Source organism: Alexandromys fortis, unplaced genomic scaffold, assembly GCF_014885135.2.
Source record: "Alexandromys fortis isolate MF-2015 unplaced genomic scaffold, M_Fortis_MF-2015_v1.1 scaffold_54, whole genome shotgun sequence".
NCBI classification, from domain to species: Eukaryota; Metazoa; Chordata; class Mammalia; order Rodentia; family Cricetidae; genus Alexandromys; species Alexandromys fortis.
The window spans coordinates 7,469,414-7,489,190 of NW_026067958.1; the positions used below are offsets into that span (position 1 = coordinate 7,469,414).

The 19,777-nt window shown below is 44.9% G+C and overlaps 1 protein-coding gene across 1 annotated transcript in view; it reads left to right on the top strand.

The window, feature by feature from the left end:
* Window positions 1-5,913, top strand: part of LOC126507809 (lysozyme-like protein 1) — a 19,319-nt gene extending 13,406 nt beyond the window's left edge. Inside the window, exons 3-4 of the mRNA XM_050152581.1 lie at window positions 3,438-3,516; window positions 5,844-5,913. Of these exons, the coding sequence (XP_050008538.1) occupies window positions 3,438-3,516; window positions 5,844-5,913 (149 nt within the window). The remainder of the gene's footprint in view (window positions 1-3,437; window positions 3,517-5,843) is intronic.
* Window positions 5,914-19,777: the final 13,864 nt, after the last annotated feature.

The following is a 19,777-nucleotide window of genomic DNA, read 5'->3' on the forward strand; positions in this document are numbered from 1 at the left end:
CAGGTTAAGATCCTCTCTGGTAAGCCAGCTCATGGGCTACACAGAATATTAGAAATGGGTTAGAACAATATGTAAGAGCTAGCCAATAAGAAACTGGACCTAGCCAGGCCAGGCAGTGTTTGAAAGAATACAGTTTCCGTGTAATTATTTCTGGGTATAAACTAGCCATGCGGGCGGCCGGGTGCCGGGGACGCAGCCCTGCCGCTCCTATTTCAACAGTCTCCTGTCATCTAGGCTGGGCTCCACCTTACTATATAGCTGAAACTGATCTTAAAGTCAAAACCTCCTGGCTTCTACCTCCAGAGAGCTAGAATTCCAGTCATGTGCTGTCACCACTCAGCTCTAAGTAGCGCTTTTGGAACACACTAAGGAGGCCAACAAACGACTTCCCCCACAGCGCTCTCTTCCTTAACCCCCACCTTCTGGTCCTAGGCACGGTTCAAACTGTTTTCCCATGTGCATGGGATATACTCCTGTCCTAGAATAACTGAACGTGGCAGGTTCCCCTTCACAGTGTGTAATGTTCCCTTCCCACCTCTTGAGACATCACCAATGCCATTTGCTCTAAAATCTATCCCCAGCCACTTCCAAACGCGGGCTCATTCACTGGGAATGGGGCCTCAGTTGCCAGGGACAATGATGGTGCCCATTGAAATGACTGTTCTGAAGGTGAATGGGGATTTTCCTAAAGATACTTACTGTGTTAACCCATGGTAACGGACAGCTGCTGTAGATGTGTGTCTCGAGAGATAAAACTTCCAAGCAGCTGGAGTTTTGCTGCTCCTGGAGATTCTAAACTAAATTTCTATCCCTGCGCTTCTATTTAGGGTTTGTACACACTGCTTTAGCAGCTCCTGCCTCAGCAAAATCTTGTCTCTGGCTTTGTTTTTGTTGTGGTTCCTGTTTTTCCCTGCTAAATGGTAGTTTGTTTTAAATCAGAATCAAAATAAACCACATTTTGAATAAATTTGCCTAGGGGAAATGTGACTACTTTGATCCTCAGAAAAGTAATGCAACTGGAAGTAAATCTGCAGAGTGGAGGAACAATTCACTGCTAGCAAATTTACAAACAATTCCCTACTATGATGTTTTATTGAAACGTGACATTTCAAGTCGATACTTCTTTCTGGCCATTTCCTTCCTACAGTAAATGCATTTCTGTTGTGAATGTTAGAGGATAAGCACCTCGATTTCAAAGCGTTGATATTCACATCTTAGAGCCAATTCTGTAAGACACCAGTGAGTTCTTTATTGTCTCTTTCTAGAGCTGTCCAATAGCTTATGGGACCTCTGTCCTACATAATGGGAAAACCACCCGGTGGTAATGCACCTGAGATCTAGCTAAGACAACTGAGAGGCTACGGCTTGTTTTAGGTGGATTTAATGTTAATTAAGATTACCGTGTATTAGTTTTTCCAACTTTATTTAAGTATAATTCCCAAAACCCTATGTAAAGTATGTATACAATGTGATGGTTTCAGATCCATATATATTATGAAGTGATGTCTACACTCAGATAGTGAAACAGCCATAGTTACCAGGTATTTGTAAGTGTTTTATATGTGTGTGATATGTATACAAAGGGGTGTGGTAAATTTATGATATTTGTGTGTGGTGTGTGTATATGTGTGTGGGTATGGTGTGTATGTATATGGTGTGTGGGGTATGTATGTGGTGGGGGTGTGGCATGGGGATGGTATATGGTGTGGAGAGAGTATGTATTGTGTGTGTGGCATGTGTATGAGGTGTGTACTGTATATGTGGTGTCTGTGATCTGGTACTTGTGTGGCATCTGTTATATGTGTGTGCATAGGGTGTGTATGGTATGTATGTGTGTGTGGTGTATGTGTTGGATATATGTGTGTATGTGCGAGGTATGGGTTTGGAGAGGTGGTGTGTGTGTGTGTATGTGATCCATGGTATATGGTGTGTATAATACAGTATTTACTACATAATCACTGTGTGTTGCTCAAGTTCTAATTGTTCTTAATAATAAAAACCTGGAGACAGATATTGGGGGTGAAAGCTGAAAGGTCGGAGCAGAGGAGCCAGCCACTGGTTCTTATGTCTATAAAATCCTCAAACTGAATGGGGTATCCTATTTCATCAAGTCCTAGGCTGAATGCTGAGCTCCTGCCTTCTCCCACCCTATATTCCTCTCTCATCCCAGCCATATCACTTCCCGTCTCCACTTCCCTAGTGATGAGCCCCCCCAACTTGGCTCTGTTTCTCTTTGAGACTGGATCAATCCAGTGTAGCACAGGGTGGCCTTGAACTCACGGAGATCTGGAGATCCGTTTGCTTCTGTCTCCTGAGTGCTGGGATTAAAGGTGTGTGCCAACGCTGCCTGGCCTCCATGGCTAGTGTGGCTAGCTCCTCACTCTGAGCTTCAGACAAGCTTTATTCATTACAGTACGAACAAAAGACCTCAATTACGCCGTGCCCTGGATCTCCAGCACTCTTTCGTCTTACTTCTGCAAGTTTGTGCTGTGACCAATATCTTGTCTCCTCCCCAGCTTCCAGACTCTAGGAACTACCACTCTGTCCTCAGGATCTGCGCCTAGAGAACCCACTTTGCTAGAAACAATGCTAGACTTCTCATATCTGTATGACAATTTCTGTAATATTTATGTTAAGGAAATTTGGAGATCACTTCCAGGAAAGAGGGAAAAAAAACATTAACAATCAAGGATTACATTTCAACTAAAAGATTTTGTTTGACAAATTAATAAAGAATGGAGCAGTTGGCTTCAAACTCTATATTTTCTTCACATGAAAGAAGTGTGCTCACTTGGATAATTCTTTTTATGTACAAACTGGAAAATTACAATAGATGAAGGTTTGGTCTTTACTGATAGACATGGCATAGATGTCAAAGGGATCTGCGTGCAGACAGCATTGCACTGCCCTGCCTTACATGTATTCTCCAGGACAACAACAAAAAATGGCTTCATAGTTAAGGGCTTTTGATGCTCTTCCAGAGGACCCTGAGGTCCCGGCATTTAAATCAGGCAGCTCACAAGTATCTAAAACTCCAGCTCCAGAGGGTCCGACATTCTGGCCTCTGCAGGCACCAGCACAGACATCTCTCTCTCTCTCTCTCTCTCTCTCTCTCTCTCTCTCTCTCTCTCTCTCTCTCTCTCTCACACACACACACACACACACTATATAAATATAAATCCTAAACTTTTTTTTAATGCTTCTCACTATCCTCTAAAAGAAGCTCCCCAAATTTTCAGCACTGTATCACTCTCAGGTAGCCCAAGGTGAGCAGAGTCTTGAAGACAAAGACCATTATTGGTAAAGAAATTCATATTTCTCTGTAGGGAAAGTCACAGCTCTCCGAATCCCTCCAGAAGAGCACAGAAGCTGTGGCATAGGCGTAGAGACCCCTCAGACAGCAAAGGCCCTGCTAACCTGCACTCCTTTCTTTGCAGCCTTGATTACTGATGACCTCACAGATGCCATTCTCTGTGCTAAGAAAATTGTGAAGGAGACGCAAGGGATGAACTATTGGTGAGTGCCTCCCTGGGAGACTCGGGACGGCCTGGGTGGGACCTACAGTGTGGATCTGTTCCTAGTGGCTGGGGTGGACATGCAAAACAGGTGTCTGCAGAATAGTCCAAGCAAGGGAACATGCGTGGTTTATGTTCACCCCCATGAGAACAACACACAAGCATGGAAGAGTCTTGTTGTCATGTGAAGGAAAAGGGTCCATTTACCAACACAGCCGGGGGACGGGGAGCCTGACTTTGCGCTAAATTTGTGTGAGATTTAGACTGCAATAAAATATCTGGTGGGAAAAGGCAATAAACAGCAGCGAGGATGGAATGGTCGGGTCTGTAGATGGCACTAGCAGGGTCCACTTCCGAGCGCAGCCTTTCATCTCTGTGGCTGGTTCTTCCTTCCTTCCTTCCTTCTTCCTTCCTTCCTTCCTTCCTTCCTTCCTTCCTTCCTTCCTTCCTTCCTTCCTTCCTTCCTTTCTCTCTCTCTCTCTCGTTCTTTCTTCTTCTTCTTCTTTTAATTGGGTGATTATTTTCTTTTTTAGCTCCACATTTTTCTCTGCTCCCCTCCTTGCCTCTCCCCTCCCCCCTCCCCTTCAAATCTTTCTCATGGTCACGATGTTCCTAATTTACTCAGGAGATCTTGTCTTTTTCTACTTCCCATGTAGATTATATATCCATGTATGTCTCTCTTAGGGTCTAGGTTGTTGTCTAGGTTTCTGGAGATTGTGAACTGTAAGTTGGTTTTCTTTGCTTTATGTCTAAAAGCCACTTATGAGTGAAAGCATATGATATTTGTCTTTTTGGGTCTGGGTTACTTCACTCCGTATAATGTTTTCTAGATCTATCCATTTGCCTGCAAATTCCAAGATGTCATTATTTTTTTTCTGCTGCGTAAAATTCCATTGTGTAAATGTACCACATTTTCCCTATGCATTTTTCAGTAGTGGGGCATTAAGGTTGTTTCCAGGTTCTGGCTATGACAAACAAAGCTGCTATGAACATAGCTGAGCACACGTTCTTGTGGTACGACTGAGCATCCTTTGGATATATACCCAAAAGTGGTATTGCTCGGCCTTGAGGTAGGTTGTTTCCTAATTTTCTGAGAAATCGCCATCCTGATATCCAAAACAATTATACAAGCTTGCACTCCCACCAGCAATGGAGGAGTGTTCCCTTTATCCCACATTCTCTCCAGCAGAAACTGTCGTCAGTATTTTTGATCTTGGCCATTCTGACAGGTATAAGATGAAATCTCAGAGTTGTTTTGATTTGCATTTCTCTGATGGCTAAGGATGTTGAGCATTTCCTTAAGTGTCTTTCAGCCATTTTAGATTCCTCTGTTGAGAGTTCTGTTTACGTCTGTACCTCATTTTTAATTGGATTATTTGTATTTTTGATGATCAATTTATTGAAGTCTTTGTATATTTTGGAGATCAGCCCTCTGTCCAATATGGGACTGGTGAAGATCTTTTCTCATTCTGTAGGCTGCCATTTTGTCTTGTTGACTGTATGCTTTGCTTTACAGAAACTCTAAGTGTCTGTGCTGCTGGAGTTATATTTAGGAAGTGGTTCCCTGTGTCAACGCGTTCAAGTGTATTTCCCACTTTCTCTTCTATAAGGTTCAATGTGGTTGGCTTTATGTTGAGGTCTTTGATCCATTTGGACTTTTTTGTGCCATAGATATGGATCTATTTTCATTTTTCTACATGTTGATATCCAGTTATGCCATCACCATTTGTTGAATTTTCTTTTTTTTCCATTTTATATTTTTTGCTTCTCTGTCAAAAATCAGGTGTTTGTAGGTGTGTGGATTGATATCTGGGTCTTTGATTTGGTTCCACTGGTCCCCTTGTCTGTTTTTATGCCAATACCAGGCTGTTTTTTAGTACTGTAGCTCTGTAGTAGAGTTTGAAGTCAGGGATTGTGATGCCTCTAGAAATTCCTTTATTGTACAGGATTGTTTTGGCTATCTTGGATTTTTTGAAGAATTTTGCTAGGATTTTGATGTGCATTGCATTGAGTCTGTACATTGTTTCTGGTAGGATTGTGTGGCTATATTTCTAATGAAGCTTCCCAATCAGGCTACCCATTCGGTAGCTCGGAGCTGTGGCTGTCAGTGATCCCTCCTTTAAAAATGCAGTTTGTTTGTTGGGAAGGCAGACAGTGAGGTGGGGTGAGGGAGGAGAGACACAGAAAGGAATGAAAGTGAGACAGAGGAAGGGAAGCTTGAGATGTCTGAAGCAGGTTACACACTGACTACCCTTCTGGAGGTTACACCCAAGGTCATGGGGGGAGGCATGCTTCCTTCTGCTGTTACCATCTCCATCTCCTCCTCAGGCAGGGCTGGAAGAAACACTGCGAGGGCAAGGACATGTCTGAGTGGATGAAAGGATGCGATGTTTCCTGATCTGGAGCAGGCGCAAGATTGCATGGCTGCTATTTCCCAGATTTGCAATGCGTATGGATCCCTTTCCCTCACAGTATCCCTTCTCAGAGTTGACGAGGGAATCCAAGTGGTGTTTAAAGGGAATAAATATTTCCATTTATATCTCACTTCCCGGAGTAGAGTTCAGTGATGTCATAAATGCCTTGATGGTGTGAAGGCTTGCAGAAATGTCTCCGGAATGTTTAAGGCCTGGAGAAAAGGAGCTTTTATTCTCTGCTGTAAAGGTTCCTAAGTGTGAATCCCTGATGTGTCTGCTCATTCAAGCATGAGGCTTTTGAAGGGCAAAAGATGCACTTGGAAGGAACCTTAAGAAGCTGCCAGCCAGTTTGCCAACCTCTACATCCCCTAGAGCATGTGGCCATCCATTCTTTTCAGTCAGGGTCCTCTCAGCACTTCCTCAGATCAACACTGCCGGAGAGGACACTCCTGCCTCCTGGTGGAATCCTGATGGTACCTCCTGCCTCCTGGTGGAATCCTGGTGGTACCTCCTGCCTCCTGGTGGAATCCTGATGGCAGCTCTAGTGGAATAAAAGATGAAATCATAGTTCTTAGCGCCAACATCTAGAGCAGTGATTCTCAACTTGTGGGTTGCGACCCCTTTGGGTGTCACACATAAGATATTTACATTACGACTCACAACAGTAGCAAAATTATTTATGAAGTAGCGACAAAATAATTTTATGGTCGGGGGTCAGCACAACTTGAGGAACTGTGTTAAAGGGCCATAACATTTGGAAGATTGAGAACCACTGGTCTAAAGACTGACCCTAGTTACTACAATATCCACTTGAATTAAATCTACCAAATTCCAAAGCAACATTAGATCATCCACATAACTGTTAGGCTGAAAAGAAACTCCAGGCAAATGGTAATCTGTGGTTTCTATTAGCATTCCAAAGCACATGCTGACTTCCAGGTTCTTCCAGCATAGCAAATGCTTGTTACAGAATCCCTGGCTCTTCTCAGCTCCTTACCCTAAACTTTAGCTCATGGATGTTTCTTCCCCTAGCCTCTCATTCCTATATAATCTTGTCATTTCAGCAAGCCATAGCCTCATTCTATACAATGACAAAATTGTTTTCATCTCAAGCCGTGCAGATTGGATTAGCTTGGCCGGGAACCTGGTGACCACATGAAAGGAGTCTAAACCACGCTGCAGTGTCCTAAGGACAGCAATCTGGGGCGATGTCCAGGATGTTGATTCCAGGATGGCTCTGCAGGAGATGGGCATGGCTCCATCTTCCGATGCATGCAACATGATGCAAGCAACATGGCTCTACCCGGAGGACTCATGTCCTGTTTCCTGTACACATCTTTCTATTCCTCTAGGACACAGTTGGTTGATGCTTTGATTCGACCTGCTTTGTTCTAAAATTGAGGTGAACATACTAGTCTCTTGTTGAGTACAGTATGATCTAGACTGCACAAAATTGAGGTTTGTTGGAGAAATGGTTACAAAGCAGTAAGCCTCCATCAGAACAAAGTCCCCACAGACTGACGAGTGCTGTCCCAACACCTACAAAACCCTTCAGTGGTCCTTTGTTGACACTGCCCAGCTTTGACTGTTGCTCTCTCCATACCCACTGACTTAACGTGCATCCTTAATCTTTGAAGAATCACAACAGCTGCTTGCCAGAGAATACCCATCACTATTGTCACAATTTCACAAGCATCATAAACCGTGGGAGAAAAAGTGTTTGAAACACATTTAAGAATTGAAAAACAGTTCTATAAGATGACTTGAGACACACTGGGAACAAAAGGTAAAATCCATTAAGGTTCACTAAATCAATAACCCATGCCTATAGAAGTCCATAAATATGTATTTTCACTGCTACTGCCTGGTCATCCATCTGTCCTGCAGGCCTCATGCCTAGCAGAGCCTCCGACTTCATTAAAACCAGTGGCACCAAGTTAATGAGCGAGGTTGGCACAGACGTGGCGCCAGTCATTCACTGGCCAAGGAAAGAAAAAAAAAACTCCCAAAAGTCCAAGATAATGGGAAGCTTGCTGGAACTACATGATTCTTTTTTTTGTAAACTCATAAAATTTCCAAGCGTGCAATCTTACTATTTTCCTCCCCAAATATTTTATTTATTCAGTATTTCTATAAATACTAATTTAGGATGAAAATACAATTTTCCATAATTAATGCCTGAGAAATGCAGGAGGAAATGATTGCTTCTACTCTTAGGTTATTTTTATTTGTCCAGAGTAGTGAGGCTGCAGCCCTCATTCTTTTCCTGCCTGTGGTTTCCATGACACCTGGAAGCAAACGTCCTTCTTAATTTTCCTCACAGCCACCATATCAGCAGGACTCCCAGATGCACTGAGCAGATGGTTAATATTAGGGGTGTGTTATGGGCACATTTTTCCCCTTTGGGGACTGGTTCTTGAGAACCCCCTCCCCCAGCATCTCTGTGCTTTGCGTCCCAGCTTGCTCTGTGTGCTCCTCAGTACTTTCTGGTCCTGTCTGTCATTTTCCTTGGCACCTCCTGGGGCTAGCATGCCATTCCCCCTCTAGGTATGGTTGGTACTAGGTTCTTGCCTAGGTTGGAAAACTTGGCTCCTTTGCTGCAGCTGGAGCTCAGCCCACATGACCCTTCCCTCTTCTCTGACCCTCAGAGGTCTGTAAACTCCTTGAGGCCTGGGTTTTCTCTTTCACTTTCTTGGTTTCTCACAAATACTTTGCAATAATGACCTCGTAATAGTTCCTTGTCCAAACTCTGGTGCCACTTGGTTCTGCTGAAGGCCTGGAATGACTGACGGAGTGCAAGCGGCGTGGTGCATTTATAATGCTTTTATTTTCAGAATGTTGCTCTCAATAGCCTTGGGGTTGAGGAAAGCAAGCTTCATTTTCTACTGGTCACTTGGGTGCAAACTGGGGAAGTGTCTCCACACCCTCAGTGTAACATCTAAGCTTATCCTTCTAGAAAATCAGCGGAGAGGAGAGAAGGCATTATGGAAGCTTTATATTTGGAATGTTCCTTTAAGGTTCTTGTGTTGAAAGTTTGGTCTCCAGCTCATAGTGCTACTGGAAACTATTAGAAACATCAGAAGTTGGGGCCTAGTTTATCAGGTAAGGGCACTTTGCATGCAAGTTTAAGGACCTGAGTTCAAATCCCTTGAGCACACATCTTTCAAAAAGCTAGATTTGGCTGCCTGAGCTTGTAATTCAGTCCTATGGGAGAGGAGACAGAAGGATCTCTGGGACTTACTGCCCAACAGCTTAGCTTCAGGTACAATGAGAGATTCTGTCTCAAGGAAATAAAGGAAAATAAATGTCTTCCTCTGATCTCTGTACATGAACATAGTCACATCTGCCTGCACATACATTCCAACTGTGCAAAAAGAAATTAATATTTTAGAAGGTAGAGCCTTCATGGAGAAGCGCGCCCCTGGTGGTGTGCCTTTGCAGGGACACTGAGGCTCTTAGCCCTTCCTCTCCTGCTTCCTGGCACTGCCTCATCATTGACATCATGACTCATGTCCCTGAAACCTTGAACCAAAAGACATCCTGTCTTGTCCCTGGTGTTTTGTCACACAGACAGGATTCTGGCTGACTCAGAAGCATACTGTTCGTTTGGTTGGCAGAGAGGGAATGATTCTCTCTACACACACAGGACCCCACAGTGGAGACTACGGAGCACTGAGGCTCCTCACCGCTGCTGTTCTGTAGACCAGGTGCGGCATTGTCCCGGCTCTTCTTTTTCTCATGGTGCTAGTTAATTTCTGATTACAATAGAAATCTGTATTATTCATGAAGCACAAAAAAAAGTATTTTCCAAAACTACAGAGGTGAAATCTCAGCATTTAATAGCTACAACTTTTTTTTGTTTTACTTCTACTTTATCTACTCCATATAAAGTATTTTACTTTGTATCCTGCTCGAAATGTTTTCCAAATGCCCACATAAAGGAGCATGCACGTCCTCACAGTGCCCGTAGCTTACTTCTTCCTGCTGCAGTTGTGACTGCGAGCCAAACAACAGCAGCTTTAGCCTCAGACCCTAAGCCAAATGCTGCAAAATGCCCTTTCTCCTCTCACTGTTTATTCTCCTCCCAGATTCATCCGAAGTCCTCAACGCACATTTATGGTCTCTGTCATCCCGTGAGTTTAGAGAGCACTAGGGCTGCTCATGGGCGAGTTTGCCGGAGGTTAGAAGCACGATGGTGCTCAGTCTCAAACAATTACAGTCTGTTGTTGGTTGGGACTGTAATGGCAAATCAGTTTCACCGTCCCTGGATACAGATCAAAGCCAATACTAAACAGAGCAAAGAGCTCTGAAGAAGTACTGAAGCCAGCCCCATGTGCACAGACGAGGTACCTGGGGCTGCATCTCTCTTGCACAATGGGAGTGATGAGGGCCATACGCAGTATGGAAAAGGGATTGCCACAATAGCGGAAATGCATGTCACGATGCAGACTGTAAGAGTGGCTTCTGCTGCAGCTCAGCCTCTTCCCTTCGGGTTCTCCTGTATGTCTAGCTGGTGACTTTCTGCAGGCTGTGCAAACACCTCTCAGGAGCGACCTTAGTTTGCATGCGCTAATGAATGACTTGCTCCCAAGGCGAAGGAGTAGATCCTGACTAACAGAGCCATGTGGAGCTGTGGTTGGGTTTATTCTAAAGCCTCTCTGCAACTGTGATTTCCAAGCTATAGGGAAAAAATAAATTTAAAAAGCCCACAAAGAAATACCCAACTCTGTGGCTAGATTTTCCTGGCTGCTCCCTACCCCATCCACACTGGCAGCACAATTCTTGGTGAGGAAGAAAAAATCTAAATCTATAGTTACTTTGAAAAGCATTCATACAAAAATAAAGGCCAGATTCAGAAGTGATCCGACTTCTGCATTGCCTTTCAAAACAGTATCCTGTTACCGACTAAAGCAAACAGCAGTTTGGAGCTGACAGACTGAGCAAGAGGGCAGATTGGAGAAGATTAAATATTTGTGCACCACCCCCCTTCACAAAGAACTGCCTCAGTCTGGAATAAAAGGAAAGGAAAGCAGGGAAGGACAGGAGCTTGAAGAGAGCCTTATCTTTGCAGGCCAGGAGGATGTGGAGAGAAAACAGCGGAGTCCCAGGGTGCTTTGCCCGCACTCTGGCCAGTACAGGGCTGGGCTCCCTTCTGAGCTCCTAGGCTGCACTTTTGACCTTGGGAAGCCAGGCCGCTGGGGCTCAGGCACACATGGAATCGAGATAACTTGCTGCTTTGAACCTGCCTGGCTGGGGTGGCGGAGAAGCTGGGAAGAGGCACAGCCTCATTCCTCTGTCACCGACCAGCCACAGCTCATTCATTTGCAGGAGCTGGTGGGGAAGGGGGACGGGGGGGGGGGGCAGAAAAGGGAAGGGGCCTGAGCTAAGGTCAGGGAACAGGGTCCAGCGGTGCTCAGCGCCCTGAAACAAGGTCTGCCAGTGGGCACCCAAGAAACACTTGGGAAAAGGGAGATTTGAAGAACTGTTAACAGTTGCCATTTTCAACCCCAAAGACATTTCAGTGACTGCTGGGAGCTTAAAACTTAAAAGTCTGGCGGGGGTGGGGGCGGTAGAAAGGGGGAAGAACCCTCACACAATGCAGCCCTGTGCTGAGCTGGAGAGAGGCTGATAAGATGAGAGAGTTAGGCCCTGGATTGTTCTGTGGACTGGCAGCTTCTCTGGGCAGGGGTAGTTTACAGCAAAATACCCTGGGGATGCTTTCAACAGAGCTCGGGTTACCCACATTTGAGGGAGAAGAGGGAGGAGAGCTGAGACACAAAGTCCCTTGGGCTACTGGAACTCTGTTGGAACTATTGGGCCAGGCTTCACTCCTGCAGTCGCTGGGACAGTCCCCCAAAGAGGCTGAAGCCTGGCCTTGCTCATAGGCTTAATTAGGTTTCCTCGAGCTAAGACTTTGAAGGGTGAATTGTTCTCAATCCTCAAGTCAATTCAGTGTGTGTCGTATGTGTTTGTTTGTGCGCGCGTGTGTGAGTGTGCATCTATACAAGTGTGCATGTGTATGTGTGCACAAGTTGTGCAGGACAGTGTTGGTGTTAAGTATTTTCAACCACTCTTGATTCTATTTTTTAAGACAGCATTCCTCACTGAACCTTGACCTCCCCGACTATCCAGACTAGCTGGCCATTGCACCCCATCTATATCTTCCGGTACCACCCACCCTACCAAGGATTCTATGCTCTCAGACTTTCTTTGCATCTTGTTACTCAGACAAATGCATCAAGTGCACGCCTCCTCTGTGACCCAGCCTCTGTTCCAAGCAATGAGTGAACCATTCCTTCAGGTGTCAACCCCAAGTCTAGAGAGAAACCTGATCAAGGAAGCAGAGAAGGATAGAGAGAACAAATATGTAACAAGCTGTGATTTGGTGCTTGTGTACCATCCATAGAGACACTCCAGGACACCAAACACGTCCATGCTTCTGAGGTCCGTGGACTCAGAGAGGGATCAAATAAAGTTACCAAAGAAGGTAATTATTAGTTTTCATTTGAATATGAAATATTGAGTTCATTTACTAATGAGGGAGTCAGAGGTACTAGACCAGCTCTGAGCACTGAAGAGATGACTGGCATTTTCCTTTACAGAGGACCCAGGCTCAGTTCCCAGCACCTACATGATGGTTCACAATCATCCGGAACATCGATTTCCAAGGGATAAGACATCTTCCTCTAATTCCCTTAGGTACCAGTCTTGCACGTGGTACATAATACATGTAGGCAAAGCACGCAGAATAAATAAATCTAAAAATATTAAAATCAGTTTTGACAGATGGAGAAGCTGTGTATTTATGACTAGTTGGCGCTAAGATGCCCAGAATCAGTAGAACCTGATGCATACGGGAAGATGAACCTCATGCTTTGGAGTTCTCATGTTTGTTGTTTCTGATAAACAGAAATTGCATCACTAGTAAATAAAACCCCCCAGCTTATGATTTTTTTAAACTTAAGCATTTTAGAAAATACCAAATACTGAACCGAAGAAAATGCGTTTTGTTCCTGAAAACTGTTTAGAGAATACGGTACTGCCTGCCTGTCTGTCTGTCCCAGAAAACTGTCTAGAGAATACGGTACTGCCTGTCTGTCTGTCTTCCAAGCTTTTGCTCATCTTTCTTAAAAGTGAGAAGAGTCACGAGAGCACAAAGCAAAGAAGAAATACTTAGGTAGCAATGCGCATAAGAACGCCTAGGCTTGTAAGTCACACAATTAGAGGTGCTGTGCTCACAGTCACAGTCACACCGACAGTGACCGCTGGGCCCTTCGGATCTGATGGAGACAGAGCCGGGCCTTTCAGCAGCAAATACTCAAAAGCCTTTTGGGCAAGTCAGTTTTCTACTACTCTAGCAAAGCAGCTGAGATATTCATGTTATAAAGAGCCAAGTTTTACTTGATGCTGTTAGTTTAGACCTAGAGCAGTGGTTCTCAACCTACGGGAGTGACCCTTTCACAGGGGACATAGATCAGATGTCCTGCATATCAGATACTTACAATACGATTCATAACAGTAGAAAAATTACAGTTATGAAGTAGCAACAAAAATAACTATGCCTTGGGATCACCACAACAGGAGGGAGGAGGGTGAGTGGGGGAGCGGGAGGGGAATGGGAGGAGGGGAGGAAGTATAAATTTTTGAATGGAAAAAAAAGAGTCACAGCATTAGAAAGGTTCATATCCAGTGTCCTAGAGTGTCACACAAAGGCCAGTGTATTCAAGGCTTGGTCACCAGCCTGTGGCACTTTGGGGAAATGGCGGAACTTTCAGGAGAGAAGGCTAATGGAAAAAAGTTGTATTACTGGGGACGTGTCTTTTGTAGGGATATTGAGGCACTGGCACCTTCCTGTCACCTTCTGATCCTTGCTCATCATGAAGCAAACATGTGGTCTTCTGGGATGCACTTCCTACCACAAAGCAATGGACCAAATGACCAAGGGAGTGCAGAGCGTAGAGCACACCCATTTCCTCCTTGCTTGTCTCTGCTGCCAGGGCTCTCAGATTTGCAGGGTTCGGTCCGTGACAAATTGTCCCTTCGCAGTGTTGTGGTCTGCTTGGGCGTGCAAAGACAGTCTTGGTGGCTACACAAGGGTTCAAGGTCTCCTGGATGGAGGTGGGTGGTCCTTGGACTTCCCACAGGGCAGGGAACCCTGATTGCTCTTTGGGCTGACGAGGGAGGGGGACTTGATTGGGGGAGGGGGAGGGAAAGGGGAGGCAGCGGTGGGGAAGAGACAGAAATCTTTAATTAATTAATAAAGAAATAAATAAATTAAAAAAAATTATGAAATACCACAAAAAATGAGTAAAGTTGATTTAAAGATTTTTGTAAGTAGCTAATAAGAAAGCAAGTTTCTCATCCACTTTTATGATAAACACAAAGGATCCTTACATTCAACCAGCCAGTTGAAAAGTTAACTGGGGGGAAATACACCGATCCTGAACACGTTCAGACTATTGGGCTTTTATTGTTTCCTAAACTCTGCAGCCTAGCAGACGCTCACATGAACTTTACACCGCAGTGAATGCTGCAGGCTGTGAGACCTGACTCAGCACACAGGAGGGTATGTCCAAGCTGCATGCAAGTTGGGCATCACCAATATCTGCACACTTTGATAAGCCAGTTCTTGCAGTATTTAATGCACTAAATTAAAGCAACAGTTACACGAGGACAAAATGTCAAGATGAAGTCATGACCGACATCATATTTATTTCTCACGCCTGAGGCCTTAGAGTGGTCTGTGTGGTGCCGTGGATGATTTTTGCTCTATTTTGAAATTCTGATATTTTGTTCATTACAGACTTTCTTGAATTAAATCATAAGTGGTGTGTGTGTGTGTAGTGATTTAAATGTTATTACTCAATTTCTCAATTTCTAGAATATACTTAAGTGGTTTGCTGAACCCTGACCCTCTTGTGAGCCCTAGTAATATAAGGCAGAAGGCAAGCATGTTGGAGATCCTTTTGAGCAATGAGTTAAGGGACATGGGAGAGGGACAAGAAGGGAAAGGGGAAAGGGAGGGAATAAAGAGGAGGTGAAGGAATAGAAGACAGCTATGGTGGGGGCACTTGAGAGCTGTAGAGAAGGTCGGGTCCCAAGCTGTGGATGGTTCACAGCTAACAGCTATCACTGTGGAAGGGCAGAGCAAGTTGAAGGAACAGCTGTGGTTACAGCCTCACCTGAACACAGAGAACATGTCAGACCATGACATGTCACAGCTGCTTATGACGGTTATGTAGGAAGCTCTTAAAGAACTACCAATTCGGGGCTAAGATTGCAGTTCAGTGGGTCAGTACTTGCCTAAGCATCCCCAAGGTTCTGGGTTCAGTCTCCAGCACTGCCAGAGACAAAACCCAAACACTAAGTTCTCAGCTTGACTCATAGGTTTTCAGGTTTACCTTGTGGGCTTGTGGCCCTGACAACAAGGCTGCTAATAGCCCCACCCTGTCATTTGCCTTTATCTTGTCCAAGTCTCGCATTCTGAACTCTGCTCCCCAGGTGCTCTTGGAGTAATAAATACATTGGCTTTTGGAAACTCCTGATCTGTATCTTAGAAACCTTTGAAGACCTTTGAAGAAAGTCATGTGCTATGGGAACTCCTTCAGCCAATAGTCTTTAAGTTACAGCCCACTTGGGCACGTTCTCTTATACTATAAATGCAGCCTAAAGCTCTCTCTCCACTGCTGGATCCAGTTCTTGTTCCCCATTCATGCAGAGAACTGTGATCTGTGAGTCTATCCCTGAATAAAAAACCCTTTATTATACTCAGTTCTGAGCCAGTGTGGGATTACTTTATAATGTCCATCTTCAGCCATGCTCCCTGGCCTGCAAAATTCCATGCTCAGTAGTTGTAACTTAGTCTAGAGAGTGGTTCTCGACTTGTGAATTGTGACCCCTTCACAGGGGTTTCCCAAGACCATAGGGAAACACAAATGTTCACGTTATGATTCATAACAGTAGCAAAATTACAGTTATGAAGTAGCAATGAAAATAATTTTAGAGTTGGGGTCATCACAACATGAAGAACTGTATTAAAGGATCACATCATTAGGAAGGTTGAGAACCATTGGTCTAAGGGATCCTAAGGCCTCTCCCTCATCCTAGAGAAGCTGTTGGTTGGTTCTAAATTTAAAATAACCTAATTTGATATAGCATCCCCTAGATATTGAGATTCTTCACATGTAGCCCTGAGCTAAGGGCATCAAGAGCACTTCCTGTGGACCATTCTTAGGGAGCTGGCTCAGGTACAAGTTCAGGATACAGCTGACCAGCCACTTCCTAGGGCTCCCCAAATGCGCCATCTGGGATCCACCTTCAGAGGTCCTTATTTACCTAATCTGCAAAGGATGTGGGCATTTTAAAGTCATCCCTGCCTGTCCTGGCAGCCGAGGCTGAGTGCCACCTTGACAAGTTGGGCAGCTGGGAAGCACTGAGGACCTTAGTGACCTACTGTATAGGATACATTCTAAATCTCTTCCAACTGCAGGCTAGACTCAGCAGCTGGCTTTACAAGCTCTTTAAAGTTTAATCATCCAAAATACTGAGGGCACTGAGCACAGCATAGGTCGACTAGGACCAGGCAGAGAATGAGAAATCTCCATGACTTTGGCTGTTCTTCCCACTCTCAGGGACCTGCCTATCTCCTCCATCAGTGATCTACCCAGCCTGCTGGGCCAGCAAGCCTTCGGTTCACACTTTATCTAGCATGGCCGCTAATTTAACCCCTCAGATCTCTGATAATCTTCAGACAGTATATTAATGTTATCTCATGGGATGGATCGGCGCCATACGGTGTCTCAGTTAGCATCTCCACATTGCTCATACTCGTAAAGTTTTACTGTTGCTGTTCTGACACAGCCCAGAGGGCCTCCCAATCACAGTCACAACACAGTGGCAGGGATCTGTGCCACCTTCCACTGCCCTAAAGGACGTCAGCTTGTTACGGTGATGGCTGTTGACATGGTGGCTTGAAGCCAGAACTGGAGTTCAACTACTTCCAGAGCTTGGGGAAGAGAAGTTAAAATCCTTACCGCACTTCTTACTTTCAGAAGTTCCTTTTAATACCAAAAATTTGAGAGAATTCTAGGAATCCACCCAGTGAGGTCAGGGGTCAGCACTGGGGAGATAGTGTGATGAATTACAGGTACTTTCTCATGTGAGACTAAGTTCTGGGGCTAGGGAAAGGCCCATGTGTGAGGGCCACAATGACTGGACTGAGCAGTCAGCTAAACATGATGTCACTCTGGACACCCAAACTGTTCCTGATGTTCCTGCCCAGATACGGGCTCTGGAATGTCTAACTCAGAAAATGAACACAAGACACCTTCCCACCATGCTTGCTGCTGTGCCATTCAAAATAGTCAAGCTTGTGCCCCCAGTGTAGACATCCACAAACCCATGAATGAGCAAAGGTGTGGTGCCTGTATCATGAAACAAAAGGGGAATGGCCTGGGATGGGAAGAGCATCAAAGGGCAGAGGATGGGGATGTAATAGGGAGGGGAGTAGGGAGGGGAGCGGCAGAAGCAAGCTGTACATGGAGGTGCCATTGTGAAACACTGGTGTGCTGGCATAAAAGTAAACCAATTCCAAAGTTAAAGACAGCGTGGGCTGTCTTTAAAAGATGCTTTGAAACGTACAAAAGGGTTTTATTCAATTGTAACAAAGAATGAAATCCTGTCATTTGCAGGGAGATCGATCACATTAAGCAAAATAAGCAAGACAAGACAAGTACACATGTTTTGTCTCATATGTAGATCTAGATTTAAGTGTGTATGTGTGCATGCCTGTGGGGGGGCATGAAAAAAGAAAGGAGACAGAGAAGACCATGGAGCGTGCAGTCATGGCAGCGCAAGGGGAGATGGGAAGGAGGGAGGAGAAGGGGAAGGCAGTAAGGGACAAATAAGAATCAAGTATAATACATGTTTGAAAATGAAACTTATTTCTTTGTGTGCTAGTCCCAAATTAAAAATGTTTAAAAGAAAGTGCAAATATTTAACGTATTTTTGTCTTTTATGTCTTTCCTATGAATGTTAAGTGTATTCTGGGAAGAAAAAAGAATGGCCTCCCCAGATTTCTGGCTTTCAGTGAATAAGGAGTTTGGGGTCACATAGATGCCCACCAGATGTAAATGTGTCAGAACTGTATGACGTCTGTCCATATGATGGAAAAGCACTCTTATCCTCTCTGTGAAATCCTGCCAGCTTCCTGTCACACTGAATAGAGAGGTGTGCTCACATTCAGGGGTTCACCCAGTGGCCTCTTAGCTGTGTGGACAAGAAAACGACAGAGGGAGGGAGAGACACCAGATGGATCCTCAGAAACACCCTACCACACCAAACACAGGGTTCTGAACGCAAACAGAAAACGAGTATCAGGAATCACAGAACGCTGATCAACAGACAGAGGGGCCAGTGGAGGCATCTGAGCTGCTCAAGAACCCGCTACTCAAGGCCTAATCAATAAAATTCAGATTTTTCAGCAAAGTTTGAAGCAAAGTCTCTGTCCAATACAAAACAACACATTTATTAGCCAATGTTCATGCCAAATAAACGACATGCATTCCTAGACTGGATCCCCACTTGTAGACTTGCAAATTTAACGTATCTCCTATGGACACAAGAAACCAAACTGACTTCTGCTGGAGGGGACTCTTTCCTGCTGGCCAGACTGACCCATCCACCACCATGAAAGGCCATTCTTTCCCTGCAGTCACGCAGTGAAGAAGTAGGAAACACATTAGTGGTTGGGCTCTTTGGCTAATCTGAGAGCTGTCACTAGACCCTCCCTTGAGATTCCAGTCCCTTTAGTTGTGGTCCTGGGGCATGCTGGAGCATACAGGAAATACAAGGTTGCCTGGCAGTGGGAACCCTTCAGTGCCCCTTTTGTGAGTGATAATCCATGTTGGAGTGAGATTTCTTTTTCCCACCATAAATTGACTTCAAGTCACCCAGGTCCCTGTAAGTGACTCTTCATTCATGTTCACCATGTAACACCAGTAAGCCCACTGGTTCTCCAAACCGGCCGTGAATGGACCATTTCTACGGCCTCTTGGTGCCTATCAGGAAAAGTCCCAGAACACCTTCTAAGCTCTGTCTTGCTGTCAGCCATGGAACACTTTAGACTTCTGGAACAGCCTAAAGCTGCATTGGGAAAAGGCAGTAGAGGGAGGAGAAAAGAAGCAGGCCTGAGCAGAGCTTCTCAAATCCCACGGTGGGGCTCAATGACATTCATGTGTTTGAAAAAATCATCTCCAAAGTAAGGCCTCCTGTGAACCAAATCCTGGGCTACTCCCTCCTTGGCACTCAGCGCCCCCCAGTGCCAATAGCAGATCAGAATATGAGTTACATCCTGTCTGGCCATCAGATCCACATTTTCCCGTGAGTTAATAACCTGACCCCTCCGGAGGTCTCGCTGTGCGTACCGAAGCTGTCCATTAGCTCTCCTGTGGACTGCTGCGTTTGGTATCTAATCTTAAACAAGAATTTCAGAAGGTCAAGGTCCCCGTCTGTGAGGAATGCCCTGCCAATAATGAAACAAGGCAGGCAAGTTCACTTTCAAGAAGACGGGAGTCTTTAAGTGTGGCTGACAAAAGACCTTTAGACTGGAGACATTTGCAGCCTGGGGTGGAGGGACAGAAAAGAAAATGAGCTCATGGGGAGAGACTCAGATCAGTGGGAAAGGGAAAGACTGCAGTGTGGAGGGGCTAGCTACTGGGGCATTTGGTTTCTATTAATTACATAAACAACAGTGAGACTGTGTGGATGGTGTGTGTGTGTGTGTGTGTGTGTGTGTGTGTGTTGGATTTAATGGGCTCTCAGAACAAAGTGCAGAATAAAAATGTAGTG